We start from the raw sequence: 19217 nt of genomic DNA on the forward strand, positions 1-19217 counted from the left end.
GGCGGCGGCGGCACCGGCTTCCCGGAAGTGACGCTCCCCTCAGAGGTCCCATAGAGTTAGGAATAATCGGGAAGGGCCCTTCGGAGGCCCTGCGGCCTAGTGGGCTCGTTGAGGAGAGCGCGGCGCCCGGGTGGGAGCCTGGGGTTCAAATCCTCTCACCTCCGGCGAGGCCAGTCGCCACCTTTCGCCTCGGGGACGAGGAGCCCGTGTAGGGAGCCGTCAGGCATTTGGGACTACGACTCCCGTCATGCCCTGACATTGGAGTCGGCGCAGGGGCTGATGGGAGTTGGAGTCCGAAAGGAGAAAAGCGGTGGGCGGGAAACGGATTCTCCCTTATGAGGCCTACCTCGCGGGGGTGTGGTGTGAGGGGCGAAGCGCTGAGGAAAGGAGGTCCGCGCATGTTGTTTATAGCAGGAGGTCGGGATAAAAAAAATATTAATATTAGACTCATAGAATTGTATGTTTGGAAGAGGCGCAAGGGTCATCTAGTCCAGTGTTTCCCAACCTTGGGCCGCCAGCTGTTTTTGGACTACAACTCCCATCATCCCTTGCGAGCAAGACCAATGGTCAGGGATGATGGGAGTTGTAGTCCAACAGCAGCTAGAGAGCCAACGTTGGGAAACACTGATTCTAGTCCGACCCCCTGAAATGGGGGGGGGGGTTTCGAACCACGACCCTGAGATTCAGAGGATCATGCTCTACTGAATAATAATAATAATAATAATAATATTTTTTTATTTATACCCTGCCCTTCCCAGTTAAGAAAACCGGGCTCAGGGTGGCTCACAACAAATTTAAAACACTTAATTGATGCTACAAAAAACAGCATAAAATACAATATAAAGCGTAAATAACAATAAAATCAAAAATCAATTAAGGGGGGAAATCCATCCAATAAGCATTAGATAATCCCCAGGGCTAGCTGGCTGAATTGGTCCTACTTGGGCCAGCGAGGAGACCAGGGGAGAATTAGCTGTGGAGTCTCAGAGTGGGTGATCTTTATAAAAAGGGGAGGGGAAGGGAAGGGAAATAAAAGATCAGGTTGAATTCAAATTAAAGGCCAGGCAGAATAGCTCTGTCTTACAGGCCCTGCGGAAGGAGGTTAAATTCTGCAGGGTCCTGGTCTCCTGGGAAAGAGCATTCCACCAGGTTGGAGCCACCACTGAGAAGGCCCTGGCCCTGGTGGAGGATAGTCTGAATGTGGCATCTGAATATAGACTGCATTTTTAATCAAGACTTATATTGGCTTATATCTTGATCAGGTTCCTAAATTAAATGGGCTTAGATTTTTAAATGTTTCATGCCAGGCAGAGAAAACCTTGGCCATTCTCCTAAGACAAGGGGGCCCCATTGATTTATAGTAGAAAAACAATTCTCAAAGTCATAAAAAGAGGAAATTAAAGGCTGAGAAAACACCATTAGGAATGGGCAAATAGTAACATGATACCATGGGGCCTCTCTTAAACCTTGAGTTGTATTTTCAAAGGCCAGGAGCAAATGGGGAAAAACATTTAGCTAGAAGAAAAGAGAACATTTTTGAAAAGTCTTTTCTAAAGCTGTTTCTTAAACTGAGAGAGTTAAAAAAGGCAATAAATGTTGAGAAGAGCTAATGGGAGAAGCATCTAGCTGGCTGGGAAAGGAGGGGGAAAGGGGGAGGTGTACACTGAAGAGGCTTCTTTTAAAAGCTGTTTTACTGAGTTCCTTCCTTTTTACTTTGAAAAGCTTTATTCTTTTAAGAGGCTACCTATGATAAATGTATGAAATATATTAGCTTAAATATATTGGCTTAAATGTAATTATGCAAAGGATTTAAGAAATGCTAGATTCTTATTTCATAGAGTCATATTGCAATAGGAGACCAGAGGGGCAAATGAGCCTAGCCCCCCTGCCAGACAGAAGACGCCATCCAAGCAGTCTTGATATATAGTTGTCAGGCATTTGTTTAGAAACCTTAAATGAAGGAAATCTTTCAATGTTGATGTGAAACTCAAGATCCTTGACATCTGTTGAACATAAAAATGTAAGATTAACCATTTGTTTTAGAAGGCAATAGGGCAAGGAGGGCAAGAGGTGAGCTGGTAATTAAGATTCCATGTAAGATATATTATTACTTATATGTCATATATATAGCTCTTTGTCTCCCTTATAAGGGCAAGGAAGTGGGTGTATCTTTTGTGGGTGTATCTTTTGTGATTGGTTCTACCAAACAGCCAATAGGAATTTCAACCAGGCTGATTGGACAGAGGCAGCCACAGGAGGAGCAAAGGGGGCTGGATTAAGGGAATATAAGTGCTGGCCAGAATGGCAGGAGGCCAGGCCAGAGCTTGGTAACCATGTACCACTGTGCCTCTTATTTATTTGTCTGACAAATAAATTACTATTTTAATTTCTCTATTGCTGCGTTGAATATTTCATTCCAGCTAAGCGTTAACCACAAGCAGGGTGCTACATGACTTCCTTAGGGCCCGGGACCTCTAAACTATGATTATCTATGGACCTTAAGGTCCTCTGCAAGAGAGGTGGTCCCGTAAGTACGAGGGCCCTAAGTCACAAAGGGCTTTAAAGGTCAAAACCAGCACCTTAAACCTGACCTGATACTCCACCAGGTGCCAGAGCAACTGGTAAAGCACTGGGTGAATGCGCTATTTTAATGATTTTTAAAAAAAAAAAAATACGCTGGCTGAACCCTTCGTTGCAATTAAAGGATTGTTTTTCCTTTTTTTATTTTACATAAATTATTGATGGTCATAATTAGAAATAAATGATCCCCAAGAAGTGCACAATAAAACAATTATAATAATGCAACAACAGACTCCCATTTCTTAATCTGCCCCTGGTTGTGGTTTTTTTTTAAAAAAAAACCAACAATACCCTAAAACGAGCATATATATGAGAAACAAACACCAGCAGCAATAACAGAAATGAAGATACGATACTAATTCAGGCATGCAAAATATCTTCAGTCCAGCAAGATCCGGAATGGGCTATAACTAAGATGTCAAAATAGCCTGGGGTCAGCACACTTGCGGGTGTTTAGGGTGAGCTCAGGGTGGCAAAAGTGCCACCGACCTATGCCAGAGCCAGCAGGCTATAGTGATTAGGTGACCTTGGGGGCCAGCTCTGGCCTGCCTCTCAGCCTGGCCAGCCTCACAGGGTCGTTGCCGGGATGAAAGGAGGAGAGGGAGAAACAGGTGCACCTATTTAGGCTCCTTGGAAGGAAAAGATGGGTTATAAATGCAAGGATTGTACTGGAGTACAGTATTATTATTATTATTATTAGTGGGCATCTTTCCGGGCCGTGCTCTGGCAAAGACCAAAACTGAACATCCTGGGATCCAAGCAGAAGCTGGGATGGCTTCTGTAATTCCAGGATGTTTTCCTCAAATTGGGCAGCTGACGGGTCTGGGATGGGGGACTAGAGGGGCCCCCTCTGGAAGATCCAGCCCATCACACACCCTGTAGTTGAACTGTGGAACTCCCTCACACAAGAGGCGGTGATGGCCACCAACTTGGATGGCCTTAAAAGAGGATTAAACAAATTCATGGAGGAGGAGGAGAGGACTATTAAGGGCTACCAGCCACAGTCTAAAGCAGCAATGCTTCTGAATCCCAGACACTGGAAACCGCAGAAGGAGAGAGTTGTTCTTGTGCTCAAATCCTGTTTGTAGGTTTCCCAAAAGGGGCGTCTGGTTGGCCACTTTGAGAACAGGATGCTGGTCTAGCTGTCCTCTTTCTCTGCCCCCCTCCCACCAACACCCCTGAAATAAAAAATTAAGGTCTTATATGTATAATCCTGCCAACCTAGCAGTTCGAAAGCACATCAAAGTGCAAGTAGATAAATAGGTACCACTCCAGTGGGAAGGAAAACTGTGTTTCAGTGTGCTGCTCTGGTTCACCAGAAGCAGCTTGGTCATGCTGGATGATGCTTGGATGATGGACTCAAGGGCATCCTGATCAAATTTGCAGATGACACCAAACTGGGAGGGGTGGCTAACACCCCAGAGGACAGGATCACACTTCAAAACGACCTTGACAGATTAGAGAACTGGGCCAAAACAAACAAGATGGATTTTAACAGGGAGAAATGTAAAGTATTGCACTTGGGCAAAAAAAATGAGAGGCACAAATACAAGATGGGTGACACCTGGCTTGAGAGCAGTACATGTGAAAAGGATCTAGGAGTCTTGGTTGACCACAAACGTGACATGAGCCAACAGTGTGACGCAGCAGCTAAAAAAGCCAATGCAATTCTGGGTTGCATCAATAGGAGTATAGCATCTAGATCAAGGGAAGTAATAGTGCCACTGCATTCTGCTCTGGTCAGACCTCACCTGGAGTACCGTGTCCAGTTCTGGGCACCACAGTTCAAGAAGGACACGGACAAACTGGAACGTGTCCAGAGGAGGGCAACCAAAATGGTCCAACGCCTGGAAACGATGCCTTATGAGGAACGGCTAAGGGAGCTGGGCATGTTTAGCCTGGAGAAGAGGAGGTTAAGGGGTGATATGAGAGCCATGTTCAAATATATAAAAGGATGTCACATAGAGGAGGGGGAAAGGTTGTTTTCTGCTGCTCCAGAGAAGCGGACACGGAGCAATGGTTCCAAACTACAAGAAAGAAGATTCCACCTAAACATTAGGAAGAACTTCCTGACAGTAAGAGCTGTTTGACAGTGGAATTTGCTGCCAAGGAGTGTGGTGGAGTCTCCTTCGTTGGAGGTCTTTAAGCAGAGGCTTGACAAGCATATGTCAGAAGTGCTCTGAGGGTGTTTCCTGCTTGGCAGGGGGTTGGACTCGATGGCCCTTGTGGTCTCTTCCAACTCTTCTATGATTCTATGATTCTATGCTGGCCACATGACCCGGAAGCTGTACGCCGGCTCCCTCAGCCAGTAAAGCGAGATGAGCGCCACAACCCCAGAGTCGGTCACGACTGGACCTAATGGTCAGGGGTCCCTTTACACTTAAAGCACGGGTGTCAAACACAAGGCCCGTGGGCTGAATCCGGCCCGCCAGACCTCGTCATGTGGCCCGTGTAGCCGCCGACGGCTGCCAGCCTTCACCTTTTATTCTTGCTTCTTTTTTTTTTTGACACCAGAAAGCCGCCTCTTCAGCGCATGCGCGGCAGCCTACAAGCCAGAGAACGTCTGCCCTCTAGCGGCGCCGGCCGTTCTACACAGGAAACCTCCACTTTACATGCATTCAGGAAACCTCCACTTGTTTTTATATTGAGCGCATGCCATCCTGTGATGTGACAGATCCAACGGCTGCCTGAACCCTTCTCTCCTGTACTGTAAGTACATATGATGTATGTGGGGGGTGGGTCTGCTTATTAGGGTGGGTCTGCTTATTATTCTGCATAAAAGTTTGCTTAAAAGTCTGAGCGGTAAACTTTGGATATACTGACCACTTCCGTGTCACTTTACAGTGGTATAGGGACCATAAACTACAATCAAATGCAGTGACAATAATTTATGATAATAAAGAGTGGACACATAGTCCTACAGATACAACCGGCCCTTTGAGGGTGACCAAACTGCTGATGCGGCCCCCGATGAATTTGAGTTTGACACCCCTGCTTTAAAGGTAAAGGTACCCCTGCCCGTACGGGGCCAATCGTGTCCGACTCTAGGGTTGTGCGCTCATCTCACTTAAGAGGCCAGGAGCCAGCGCTGTCCGGAGACACTTCCGGGTCACGTGGCCAGCGTGACAAAGCTGCTTTGGCGAGCCAGCACCAGCACAGCACACGGAAATGCCGTTTACCTTTACCTATGTATAATAAATGTTCATAAATGTACCAAGCAAACACGTACATAAATATATAAACCACATGTCTGAAGCATCACGGGAAAACAGCCCTGAAGCCGTTTTGGCTCCCAAACTGACCAAATGTTTTCTCTGCAAAGTCAAAGGAAAATGGAAGAGCCTCCTCATTGTCTTTTTCCTTCACAAATCCTGTCTTAAGGGTATGTCTGTGTATGAATAGGGTGAGTGTGCTGGTCCAGGAGGGAGGTTACCGTGGGGCGAGGTCCAGGACCTGAGTCGAGGGTCGGCAGACAGTCCTCCATGGGCGAAGCGGGGTCCACAGCAGGAAGCCGGGTGGGGACAGGAACTCTGGGGGAAACAGGACTGGATGCTGGCCGAAACAGCTCTTCAACAACGTTGCTCCCGCAACCTGGGACCGGGCTGACTGGCCTTTCTCTTCTCTGAGGCCAGGGGCGGTCCCTGCCCCCAGGAGACCCGCCTCTCTTGGCCTTAAGGCGAGCACTCCTCCTGGGAGAAACCAGTTCCCTTCGCCTCTCTGCCCTGAGCCTCTGCAGTTCAGGAGAGGCTGAAGGGTTACTGGACCCAGGGGGAGACTCACCTGCAGGCACTGAGTCCTCAGCCACCTCTGGAGCCAGAGTGGAATCACCTGGTGCCTGCTCCTGAGGATCCGGCACAGGTGCAGGCGCTTCAGAATCAAGGCCCTGCCCCAGATCAGCCGGCCCTGGAGGCGGGGACTCCTGTGCAGGCTGGGATTCCTCCGGTTCAGCCTCTGAATCGGATTACCAGGCCATCACAGTGAGCCTGTGACCTGGCTCAGGAACTAAGTATTTATCATTACAAAAGACTGGCCAGGCTCCCCAGGGTATCAAGCAAGCAAGCATTAACAGGTACCCTGCCAAACGGGAGATAAACAATGCACTCAGATTTCTGTTGTAGACCACCCTTTCTGTGATGTAGGTATGATGTTTCTGGGGGTGGTCTTGGACTCCAGGGCAGGCAATTTAAAATGTCTATATAAGGGTGGGCACACCTGGGTTCTGGGTCCTCCTCCTTCTCCTGCGTGTGGGGGGAGCACCCTGTTGCAACAGTTCAATAAAGATTAGGCTTACGAGCTGCTTTGCTTCCCAATATTCTCTGGTTGGCCTCTGTTATTTTCTCCAACTGATGGAGAACCTAGAAAGGACTCTATAAGGGCTCTTGTGTTCCCCATAAGGGAACAAGGGCAGATTTTTGTTTATTACACCCCCCACCCGCAAGCTCACAGAGAAAGTACAAATGCACCAGCAAGAGAATGGGGGTACAGAGATGTAAACGTCCAGCCAATTTATTTGCAGCCTGGAACGAAGCAACACAGACTAGCTGTGTCCCGCCTGTGGAGTAGGATAAGGAAAGCAAAGGTCCCTGCAGGAGAGTCCCTTCCCCAGCCCTCTGGCCACGGAGCCTTTTCTGCACCAAGGCAAGCAGGCTGAGCACCTTTGCTAAGGCCCTTGGGCGCGCTGCTCCTGCGGGATTTCTGCTTGGACGAGGCCTTCTTGAATTGCACCGGGGAGGGTTGCCTGGACAATTTCTTCAGCGCCCCAGACTTTTGCGGGCTCCGTGGCGCCTTGGGCGTGCCGAGCTGCAGGGACACCCTCCGGGAACTTTGCCTGAGGCTGGGCTCCAAGGCATTTATATTTGTGAGCAGAGAGTCCTGCCTGTGGAGCAAGATTCCCTCTTGGTTTGGGGGCTTGGAGTCATCGGGAGAGGACGAAGGGGACCACGGCCTCTCGGGGGACTTGGGCAGGGCAGGCGGGGAGCCCTGCCTCTTGGGGGGCTTGACAGGTTTGCCTCGCACCTTCGCCCAGACATTCTTGATGCAGAGAAGCAGCCGCTTAAGGATGTTGGGGCGCTTCTTGGGGGGCACGGCAAGCACCGTGCTGGGGGCCGGCCTTTGGAGTTCCGGCTCGGGCTTCGGAACAAAGCAACACAGACCAGCTGTGTCCCGCCTGTGGAGTAGGATAAGGAAAGCAAAGGTCCCTGCGGGAGAGTCCCTTCCCCAGCCCTCGGGCCACGGAGCCTTTTCCGCGCCAAGGCAAGCGGGCTGAGCGCCTTTGCCGAGGCCCTTAGGGCGCGCTGCTCCTGTGGGATTTCTGCTTGGACGAGGCCTTCTTGAATTGCACCGGGGAGGGTTGCCTGGACAATTTCTTCAGCGCCCCAGACTTTTGCGGGCTCCGTGGCGCCTTGGGCGTGCCGAGCTGCAGGGACACCCTCCGGGAACTTTGCCTGGGGCTGGGCTCCAAGGCATTTATATTTGTGAGTAGAGAGTCCTGCCTGTGGAGCAAGATTCCCTCTTGGTTTGGGGGCTTGGAGTCGTCGGGAGAGGACGAAGGGGACCACGGCCTCTCGGGGGACTTGGGCAGGGCAGGCGGGGAGCCCTGCCTCTTGGGGGGCTTGACAGGTTTGCCTCGCACCTTCGCCCAGACATTCTTGATGCAGAGAAGCAGCCGCTTAAGGATGTTGGGGCGCTTCTTGGGGGGCACGGCAAGCACCGTGCTGGGGGCCGGCATTCGGAGTTCCGGCTCGGGCTTAATTTTCGGTGGTGGGACGGGTTTCGGGATGCTTCGGCCGTGGCTTTTAGGCCTCATGTCCAGCCTCTCTGCCGACTGTTGCCTGTGCAGGCGGACAACCTTCTCTGGGTCCCGAGGCTGGGGGGTGGCTGCCTTGTTCTTCCGCCGCTTGCCCTTGCTCCTGTCCAGCTTGGAGGGCAGCCCCTCTTTGCCCGGGCGTGTCCGGGAGGCTTCCGGCTTGCATACCAGCCCCCACTCATTGGCCTCGGACCGCTTGATCTTCAACAAGAAGCCCAAGCCCATGTGGACCTCACCGTCGCGCACGCTCAGCCGGGGGTAGACCACCAGGGAAGGGCTGTACCGCGAGGGTGGGTGGGGGCAGTAGGGGGTGCAGCGGCCACACAGCAGGCAGACGGGGTACTCCACGCACGGCCGGCCGCGCCCCTTCCCCAGCCCCTTGGCTAGGGCCTGGTGCAGGTCCTGCACAGCTTGGTCCTGGTCCAGTGACTCCACCAGCGCGTGGGCCAGGCACGGGGTCTTGCCGGATGGCACAGCAGGCTGGCACACCTCCTGCTGCAGCATGGCTGGGCCCAGGGCCAAGCAGGGCATCTCCAGCTGCGCCTGGCACATGAATAACGGGTCCAGGACTGGCGGGCGGGTGGCGCTCATCGCGTCGCGGATTGCCAGCGGCCTGGGGGCTTCGGGTGCAGTGGCGTCGGCCCAGCTCAGGCGTCGCACCTTGCGGTCCAGGGTGGCGCTGAACTCGATCTCCAGGGGCTTGGCCTTTGGGCTAGCAGCTCTGGCCTTCGGACTGGCAGCTCTGGCCTTCGGACTGGCAGCTCTGGCCTTCGGGCTGGCGGCTCTAGTCTCCTTGGGGTTGCTGTGGGGCCTCCGACTGCCCCCGACATCCCTCTCCTTCTCCTTGGGGGTGCCGGGTCTGCTCAGCTCCTTGGCCAAGGGGCTTTTGCCAGGGCCGAAGAGGCCAAGTAGGGTCTCCAGGCCCTCCTTGGCAGCCTCGCTGCCCACCTCACCCGCAGCCAGGCCCCGGAGGCTGCTGTGACTCATGGTCTTGCATACAAGGATGGGGGGAGTCAGTAGCTCTTCCCGGGGCGGCGTGGGGGGCCTGGGGCATGGGCTGCGCACGTGGAGGATCTTGGGCGGGCTCTGGCGGCCCGCCGGGTGGGGCAGAGGGGGCGTGCGGCTGCGCGACCTCTGGCATGTGGGCAGCTGCGGGCTGGCAGCCCACTGAGGGACCCCGCCTTTGGGAGCTTCAAGGCTGACCACCCAGGCCCTGCCTTTGGGGCTGGGGTCCCTGCGAGAGTGCATTGCCAGCACTGCGTCTTCTTCCTTCTGGCGCTGCTTGGTGTGGACGTGCCAGTTGAGCAGCTCTTGGGACTTGTAGTCCAGGAAGCCAATCCTGTTGGGCGGTTTTGGTGGGTGGGCCGGGCCGCTGGGGTGTTTGTTGGCGGGGTGCCAGGGAGGGGGGGTGCAGATGCGCCTGGTGGTGGAGTCCGAGCAGGGTGTGGTACTCCCCCATTGCCCCTGCAGCCGCTTCTGGTACAGGCTGGAGTCCTGCTTGGGGCAGGGGTGGGGCTGGTGGTGGGGCTGGTGGTGGGGCTGGTGGCAGACCACCCTGGGGGGTTTGGGGAGATGAGCTGCTGGGGCTACCGCTGCTTTGTTCAGGGAGGTAGGAGCCAGGGAGGGGGGCACTGCTGACCAGCTGTAGCAGGTGGTATCAACTTCGACCTCTTCCTCCTCTATATCTCCTCCTCCTCCTCCTCCTCCTCCTGAGGAATGGCCCCAGCTGCAGATGGAGGTGACGGACCCCATGGAGACATTGGACGGGGTCCGCGAGATCCTGGAGGGGGTCAGGTGGGAGAGGCAGAAAGGCAAAGGAGGTCAGAACAGGCATTTTTTTTGCTTCGTCTTGTTTGTTACCAGGAAAGGAATGTTATAAGAATGTTAAGGTCTCAAATATAGAATAAATACAGTGGTACCTCTCGTTGCAAATGGGATCCATTCTGGAGCCCCGTTCGCAACATGAGCAGAATGCAACTCGCGTCTGCGCGGGTCACGATTCGCAGCTTCTGCGCATGCGCATGACGTCATTTTGCGCGTCTGCGCATGCGTGAGTGGCGAAACCCGGAAGTAACCCTTCCGGCGAAACCCGGAAGTAACTTCCGGGTCACTGCAGGACGCAACCTGAAAACACTCAACCTGAAGCAACTGCAACATGAGGTATGACTGTACTCATAAATGCACACTTATCTAATTATATGAGCCATGTGTCTGAAATATTAAGCCATTTTGACTTTCCCAATGATCTCAACTATTCCCCTGCAGGAAGGGAGGCAAATGGAGAAAGCCTTCCCATTATCTTTTTACTTGCAAATCCTGTCTTAAAGGAGTATTTGTGTATGAATAGGGTGATCCTGTGACCTGGACTCAGGAACTAAAGTATTAACCATCACAAAAGAATAGCCAGGCTGCCCAGGTAATGCAATCATTGACCATTATCAGGTATCCTGGCAAGCAGGCGTTCTGCTGTAGACCGCCTCCTCCTGTGATGTATGTATGATGTTTTGGGAGATGGTCTTGGACTATAGGGTGGGCAATTTCAGAAGTCTATATATAAGGGCTTGCGCACCATTGTTCAAGGTCTTCCTCCCTCCTGCGTGTGGTGAGTAGGGGCCCTGTTGCAACAGTTTAATAAGGATCAGGCTTACTAGCTGCTTTGCTTCTCAATATTCTCTGGTTGGCCTTTGTTGTTTTCTCCTACCAACAGAGAACCTGCAAAAGGACTCTATACGGCAGGGGTCAGCAAACATTTTCAGCAGGGGGCCAGTCCACTGTCCCTCAGACCTTGTGGGGGGCTGGACTATATTTGGGGGGGGGGAATGAACAAATTCCTATGCCCCATAAATAACCCAGAGATGCATTTTAAATAAAAGCACACATTCTACTCATGTGAAAACGCCAGGCAGGCCCCACAAATAACCCAGAGATGCATTTTAAATAAAAGGACACATTCTATTCATGTAAAAACATGCTGATTCGTGGGCCAGATTTAGAAGGCAATAGGGCCAGATCCAGCCCCCGGGCGCTGAGTTTGCCTACCCATGCTATATGGGCTCTAGAATACCCCATAAGGGAAAGGGAGCAGTTTTCTTAGAACAAGAAGAAAAACATTGTGAAAGAAAAGAGAAGGGTAAAAAGAAATAAACCCTTGCCCAGAGGGACAAAAGTGCAAAGATAATAAAATATTGTTATGAGTTGGCATTAGGCTGAAAGCATCCTTCTAATTCTCGGAATAGCCAGGCTAGCTTCCTGGTGAGGTAATGGGAACTTAGATAGCTGAGCTGGTAGAGCACAAGGCTCTTCATCTCAGGGTTGTGGGTTAGAGTTCCATGTTAGGCAAAAGGTTCCTGCGTTGCAGGGGGTTGGAATGGATGACCCTCGGGGTCCCTTCCCTGAGAGAAACAGAGCGGTGCTTGATTTCTGTTTGACTCCAAGGCTGTGGCTTGGCGAAGCAAGGCCCTTTGGGGATGTTAATGCTGTGAAGCCCTCCATCGTAGGCTCAGCTTGTATATACAGTGGTGCCCCGCAAGACGAACGCCTCGGAAGACAAAAAACTTGCTAGGCGATGGAGTTTTTCGTTTTCTTAGCCGCTTCACAAGACGCATCTCCCTATGGGCTTGCTTCGCAAAACGAAGCTTGCCCCGCAAGCTCCGGGGATAGCGGGGAAGCGCACGCACCTTCCCCTCTCTCCCTGGACCCCTTTTGAACCAAGGGGCGGCAACGGGGAGAAGCGATTTTCCCCACTGCCCCTTCCCTTGCTTTAAAACAGGTCCGGGGACAGAGGGGAAGGCGAGCGGCGCTTCCCCTCTGTCCCCGGAGATTGCGGGGCAGGCAATGGGGAGAAGCAATCTTCTCCCCGCCGCCCCTTGCTTTAAACAGGTCCGGGGATAGAGGGGAAGGTGTGCGGCGCTTCCCCTCTGTCTGTGGAGATTGCGGGGCAGGCAACGGGGAGAAGCAATCTTCTCCCCGCCGCCCCTTGCTTTAAACAGGTCCGGGGATAGAGGGGAAGGCACGCGGCGCTTCCCCTCTGTCCCCGGACGGTCTCCATAGGAACGCATTGACTGATTTTCAATGCATTCCTATGGGAAACTGTGCTTCGCAAGACGAAAAACTCGCAAGAAGAAAAAACTTGCGGAACGAATTGATTTCGTCTTGCGAGGCACCACTGTATGTGTGAATAAACCATGTATCTGTGGTGTCTTTATGTGCATCATTTCCAAAAGGAAACATAGACCCTGTGCCTGCAACCCCTGGAAAACTGATCCGCTCAGTGCAACAGCAAGGAGTCACGGGGTGTAGATAGGTTTGCCACATATCCGAATTTTCCTGGACATACCAGGAATTCTGCAAGCAGCAGTAGCATCTGGGTGAAAATTGGGAAAATGTCCGGGAAAAGCCAGGCGTATGTCTGCTCATGTTGGCAATGCTGTTTTTGCCGTTTCCCCCTAAAAATGGCATTTTTAAAAAGCGATTTTGCCCAAAAGGCTCTGTCCAGATTTTCACTGTTTGAAATATTGCAGCCCTAGGTGTAGGGAGTGTGTGTGTATGACCTTAACAGTACTTAGCTTATGTTTTTGGTTGCTATTTTGCTAACATCGTTAACATCGTTCTATAGATTATAAATGCCTTATTGATCTGCTAATCATATAATATGATTTTTGCTGTAATTATGACGCTGAGGTTATTTTTTTAGTTGCTGTTTCGTTAAGTGTTTTAGAGGTTGCAATCGTTTTATTGATGGTTTGTTAATTATTTTATATGATTTATGCCATTTTTGTGCTGTTCCATTATGCTATTGATATTTACTCTTTGTAAGCTGCTTTGAGATGCACCTGAATAAAAAGTGCCATAGAAATACAGTACATCAAATCAAATCAATAGAATCAAACTCCTCCGAATATTCACTTTGCAGATACTAAAGAGATATGAAAGCAAAAGTTTTCTGCCCCGTCAGACTGCAAGCGCATGGTGTTTTCTAGGATTTCCTTACGTGCCGCTGATGCGTTGCATTTGCCAGGCGAGATACTGGATGTTTTTGTCCAAGGTGTGCAGAGTGCGCTGCAAGCTCAGGGTCCCGCACGACCTAAGGAAAACCAGAGAAGCAGGGCAGCATAAGAACATAATAAGAGTGTCAGCAAACTTTTTCAGCAGGGGGCCGGTCCACTGTCCCTCAGACCTGGTGGGGGGCCGGACTATATTTTGGGAATAAAATTAATGAACGAATTCCTATTCCCCACAAATAGCCCAGAGATGCATTTTATTTTTATTTTTTTAATTCTTTTTATTAATTTTCACTTGAATCACCAAAAAGAAAAACAAATCAACAGTTTCAACAGTTGCAAAAAACACCAAAACACAAAAAGAAAAATAAGTAAATATCTAAACATAACATGTAAATAATATCAGTTTCCATTACGGTTCTTTGTCTTCTCATTTATATCTTTATACCTTTGAATATTTAAATCATTCTTCTGCCGCCAGATTATTAATTGCCCAAAATTGGAAAAGTCAAAGCACCCCAGAAATTAGAGATTGGCAAATGAAGTTATTTGAATTTGTAGAACTTGCAAAAATGACACAAAAAATTAGAAACCAAAAAAATACAAAGTTTATTAACGATTGGAACAAATTTATGATTTACATTGAAGGGAATTATAAGAACCTAAAAACTACAGCAGGACTGATATAGATCTTATGATGTGCAAATCAATATAGTTATCAACTGCAGGAGAAATAAACTACTTATATTAAGAAGCCTGATACCGGGAGGGATGGAAGTCAATAGGTATGCAGAGATGCATTTTAAATAAAAGGACACATTCTACTCATGTAAAAACACGCTGATTCCCAGACCATCTGTGGGCCCGATTTGGAAGGCGATTGGGCCGGATCCAGCCCCTGGGCCTTAGTTTGTCTACCCATGGATGACTCTGTGTCTACACTCCTTTGGGGAACTGGGACAGATGATGCTGCCTGTCTGATTTTTCATAGAATCACAGAATTGTAGAGTTGGAAGGGACCCCCCAGGGTCATCCAGTCCAACCCCCTGCGCTGCAGGAATCGAGGCTCACCTCTTTCCCGATTCTGTGCTTGTGTTCCATCTCACTTCCGTGTCTGTGCTGATGTCTCTTGCTCCTTCTAAAGGTGCTGCAAAGAAAGGCAAGGGAGAGCCCGTGAACCACGTGGCGGCGCAAGCAGCAGAGTCCCGGCTGCCACAGGGGTGGGGCAGGAAGGTGGGAGGGCGCCCGCTGCTTACTTATCCATGCTGCTGGGTGCTTGGTCTGCTTCTTCTTGAGACAAGGAGGAACCTGTCGAAGAACAGCAAGGCGAAAAGAACAGAGCTGAAGGCAAAGCAGGGAGGCGGCAACAGAAGCAGGGGAGGAAACGGCGAGCGGGATTGAATCCCTTTCATGGTCTGCAGGGCCTGTCCAAGGCTTTCTGCCGCCTGAGGCAAAGTGCAAGGAGTTTCCTCCTCTCAGGCAGACAGCTGAATCTTATTTCAGCATCCTCCCTTACACCCCGAGGACAGTGGCCTGGTTCAGTGGGTGCAGGGCAAGTTGCATGTCACACAGGCAGAGCTCTGTCCCACCCCAATGGCCATCTATGGCCGCTGCTTCACCCTGCCTCATGGTAGCGCCGGCCCCGTTAGTCTTGGTGTGTTTCAGGTTCCCCCAAGTTTTTTTTCCCTTAAGAACATAAGAAGCGCCTGCTGGATCATCTTGCCCAGGATCCTGCTCTCTCAGGGGCCACCCAGATCCCTCTATGGCAGCGGTTCTCAACCTGTGGGTCCCCAGATGTTGTTGGACTACAACTCCCATCATCCCTGAGCTCTGGCCTTGCTAGCTAAGGGTGACGGGAGTTGTAGTTCGACAACATCTGGGGACCCACAGGTTGAGAAAGGCTGCTCTATGGGAAACCCTTAAGCAGGATCTGAGCTCAAGAGCGCCTTTGCTTCCTGTGAATCCCAGCAGCTTGAATTCACAAGCCTTCCTGCCTTTAATAATAATAATAATAATAATAATAATAATAACAATAACATTTATTTATACCCCGCCCTCCCCGGCCAAACCAGGCTCAGGGTGGCTAACACCTGATATAAAAACAAATTGATTGAAATATAACTTAAAAACAAGTTTAAAATACATTAAAATATTAAAATACAGCCTAATTTCAATGGAAACTCAACTCTGAATGTGGAAACAAAATAAAAAAATTCCTTCCAGTAGCACCTTAAAGACCAACTAAGTTAGTTCTTGGTATGAGCTTTCATGTGCATGCACACTTCTTCAGATACTGTTAAGGTCATACACACACCCTACACCTAGGGCTGCAATATTTCAAACAGTGAAAATCTGGACAGAGCCTTTTGGGCAAAATCGCTTTTTAAAAATGCCATTTTTAGGGGGAAACGGCAAAAACACCATTTCGTGTGCATGCACACGAAAGCTCATACCAAGAACTAACATAGTTGGTCTTTAAGGTGCTACTGGAAGGAATTTTTTTATTTTGTTTTGACTATGGCAGACCAACACGGCTACCTATCTGTATCTGAATGTGGAGGCAGAGTAGAGTCAATGTGGCTGGGAGCTATCCATAGCCTCCTCCTCCATGAATTTGTCCAATCCTCTTGTAAAGAATTGGCCTCCACTGCTTCCTCTGAAAGTATCAGAAGAGCGCAGAGGGAGAGAGGAGAGGGGGGTCATTTTGTCCGGCCAGGAGAAATGCCAGTGCAAAGAGAGCGCAAAGATGGATCTGTCCCTCTGCCTCCACTGTCAGAGGTGATCTGCATTTGAAAGCGCCTTGCAGCTAGGAATCACAAGTGAGGGGATGGCTAGTTTCATAGAACTGTAGAGTTGGGACACCCAAGGGTCCTCTAGTCCAACCCCCTGCGAGGCAGGAATCTCAGCTAAAAGCATCCATGACAGATGGCCATTCAACCTCTGCTTAAAAACCTCCACGGAAGGAGAGTCCACCACAGGGGAGACAACTTGGGTCCCAGGTCATGACATCCCCTCCCCCAGCCTTGGAACCTGACTTCCAGTGGTACCAAAACTCAGCTTCCAAGATCTCGAGAGACCTCAGGCACCCACAGCCCCCCATAGTTGGCGCCCCTGGTCCACCACCTCCCAAGGGAGCTAAATATGTTTAGCCAGGAAAACTAAACTGTTTTTTTTAGTCATATTTTCTATGAAGAAAGGTTTTAGCATTTAACATTTGGGACTTTTTTTAAAGAAAAGGCACAGGAGAGGTGCCAGAATAGTTTGCTAAAAGTTTTTAAAATTATGCACGGCATGGAGAAAGCAGAGGGAGAATCACAGAATCTTAAGAGTTGGAAGAGACCCAAAGGTCATCTATTCTAACCCCCCGCAATGCAGGAATCTCGGCTAAAGCTGAGCAGAGTCCACCAGTTCCACTGTCAAACAGCTCTTGCCATCAATAAGTTTCCCCAAATGTTTTGTCGGAATCTCCTTTCTTGCAACTTGAATTCTATCCCTCTCTCACAATGCTAGAACTCATGGAAACTCAACAACGCTGAATGTTGGAAGATTCAGGGCAGATAAAATGCAGCCCTCGTTCATGCAGCGTAGTTAAGACTGTGGAACTCTCTCCCACTTGAGGCAGTGAGTCCAGCAGCAACCGGTTGGTAGGCTATGCCATTCTGAGTGCCAAAAACCAGAACCCCAGATCTCACCCGGGTCCAAAGGCTGAGCCTTACTTACCCAGGATATTCTCACGTTTTCGGCAGCCCAGTTACCGGCGAACAGCAACGAAAGCACCACCAGCAGCAGCAACAGCAAATGGCAGCTATTTGGGATGGCATCCAGCAGGTTTGCCAGCATGGTCTTGGGGCAAGGCAGCTGCTCTGGCCGGACTCCAGGCAGGGAGTTCACAGGGCCCCTTCTCCTGAGGTAACGCTTGCATCACAAATGTCTTCTGTAGTCCACCCTGGTTGGCTCAGGGCCTCTCTGTGATCAGTCAGCCAGCAGCAGAATGGGCGGCATTCATCCAGCCCTCTGAGCTGGGCTGGGCTGAGAGCCAACTAACCCCGCCAGAGTGGCTACTGCCCCACAGCTGAGGTTTCGATCCTGAAATGAGAGGACCTGAAATTCAAGTATGCTTGTGCTGTATATTGCAGACCCGCCAAGGCTCCCTCTTTCCCAGATGGACAGAAGCCATCCCAGTTTCTGATCTGAACCTGGAATGTCCCGCTTTTCCTTATCACATTCCTATTTTCACTAGAGAAATGTGGGAGGGTATGACATTGAAGGCGACCCGGAAACAACTCCCTGGTCCTAAAAGGGGAACTGTGTCCTTGAAGGACCAGGTGTGCAGCCTGGGAGTCATTCTGGACTCACAGCTGTCCATGGAGGCGCAGGTTAATTCTGTGTCCAGGGCAGCTGTTTATCAGCTCCATCTGGTACGCAGGATGAGACCCTCCCTGCCCGCAGACTGTCTCGCCAGAGTGGTGCATGCTCTGGTTATCTCCCGCTTGGACTACTGCAATGCGCTCTACGTGGGGCTACCTTTGAAGGTGACCCAGAAACTGCAACTAATCTAGAATGCAGCAGCCAGACTGGTGACTGGGAGCGGCCGCCGAGACCACATAACACCGGTCCTGAAAGACCTACACTGGCTCCCAGTACGTTTCCGAGCACAATTCAAAGTGTTGGTGCTGACTTTGAAAGCCCTAAACGGCCTCAGTCCAGTATATATGAAGGAGCGTCTCCACCCCCATCGTTCTGCCCGGACGCTGAGGTCTAGCGCCAAGGGCCTTTGGGCGGTTCCCTCCCTGTGAGGAGAGAGGCTACAGCAACCAGGCAGAGGGCCTTCTCAGTGGTGGTGCCCACGCAGTGGAACGCCCTCCCATCAGATGTCAGAGGCGTAAACAACTATCTGACGTTCAGAAGACGTCTGAAGGCAACCCTGTTTAGGGAAGCTTTTAATAGCTGATGAATTATTTTATTTTAATATTTTGTTGGAAGCTGCCCAGAGAGGCTGGGGAAACCCAATCAGATGGGTGGAGTATAAATAATAAATTATCATCATCATCATTGTCGTCATTGTACAGCTGGAGAAGGATCAGGAAAGGGCAACCAAAATGATCCAGGGGTGGAGCAAGTCCTCTACGAAGTTGCAGCATTTGGGGATTTTTAGTTAAGAGAAAAGGCAAGTGAGAGGTGACATGATAGAAGATTATAAAAGTATGTGTGGCCAGGGGGGTACAGCATGGGGGGGGGGCATGGGAGCCTGAGCCCTGGCACACGGGTTTTTTTGGAGCACAACGATCCCCGTTCCATCCTGCCAGCTGTGCTGCGACCCTCCCTGCACGGGCGGGGAAGGGCACATAATGGCCCCGCTTGGCTCCAGCGGCCAGTCTTGAACCAGTGCGCAGGCTCTGTAAAACCTTTGCACCCCGTGGGTCGGTGCCCAGCAGCGTTGGCAGTGAGGACTGGCCTGGCGCGGTGCCCTGGTCTGCGCCACCCCGTCTGGCGCATGCGCATCTGATTACAGTGGTACCTCGGGTTACATACACTTCAGGTTACATACGCTTCAGGTTACAGACTCCGTTCACCCAGAAATAGTACCTCGGGTTAAGAACTTTGCTTCAGGATGAGAACAGAAATCGTGCTCCGGCGGCAGTGGAAGGCCCCATTAACTGAAGTGGTGCTTCAGGTTAAGAACAGTTTCAGGTTAAGAACGGACCTCTGGAACGAATTAAGTACTTAACCCAAGGTACCACTGTAGTTGTCTACTTTCTTTACATCTGGTGGGAGGGCGTTTCACAGGGCGGGCGCCACCACCGAGAAGGCCCTCTGCCTGGTTCCCTGTA

General features: G+C 50.7%; 1 protein-coding gene across 1 annotated transcript; it reads right to left on the minus strand.

Moving 5' to 3' along the window:
* Positions 1-7716: 7716 nt before the first annotated feature.
* Positions 7717-17557, minus strand: LOC309337780 (uncharacterized protein). The gene is made up of 5 exons (XM_081854621.1): positions 17107-17557; positions 14643-14694; positions 14458-14533; positions 13377-13469; positions 7717-10166 (listed from the first exon to the last, which is right to left on the minus strand). The coding sequence occupies exons 1-5, from the start codon at positions 17224-17226 to the stop codon at positions 7865-7867; spliced, it is 2643 nt and encodes an 880-aa protein (XP_081710747.1). The 5' UTR covers positions 17227-17557; the 3' UTR covers positions 7717-7864.
* Positions 17558-19217: the final 1660 nt, after the last annotated feature.

The sequence above is a fragment of the Podarcis erhardii genome (assembly GCF_964252035.2).
Source record: "Podarcis erhardii genome assembly, chromosome: 3".
Taxonomy (NCBI): Eukaryota; Metazoa; Chordata; class Lepidosauria; order Squamata; family Lacertidae; genus Podarcis; species Podarcis erhardii.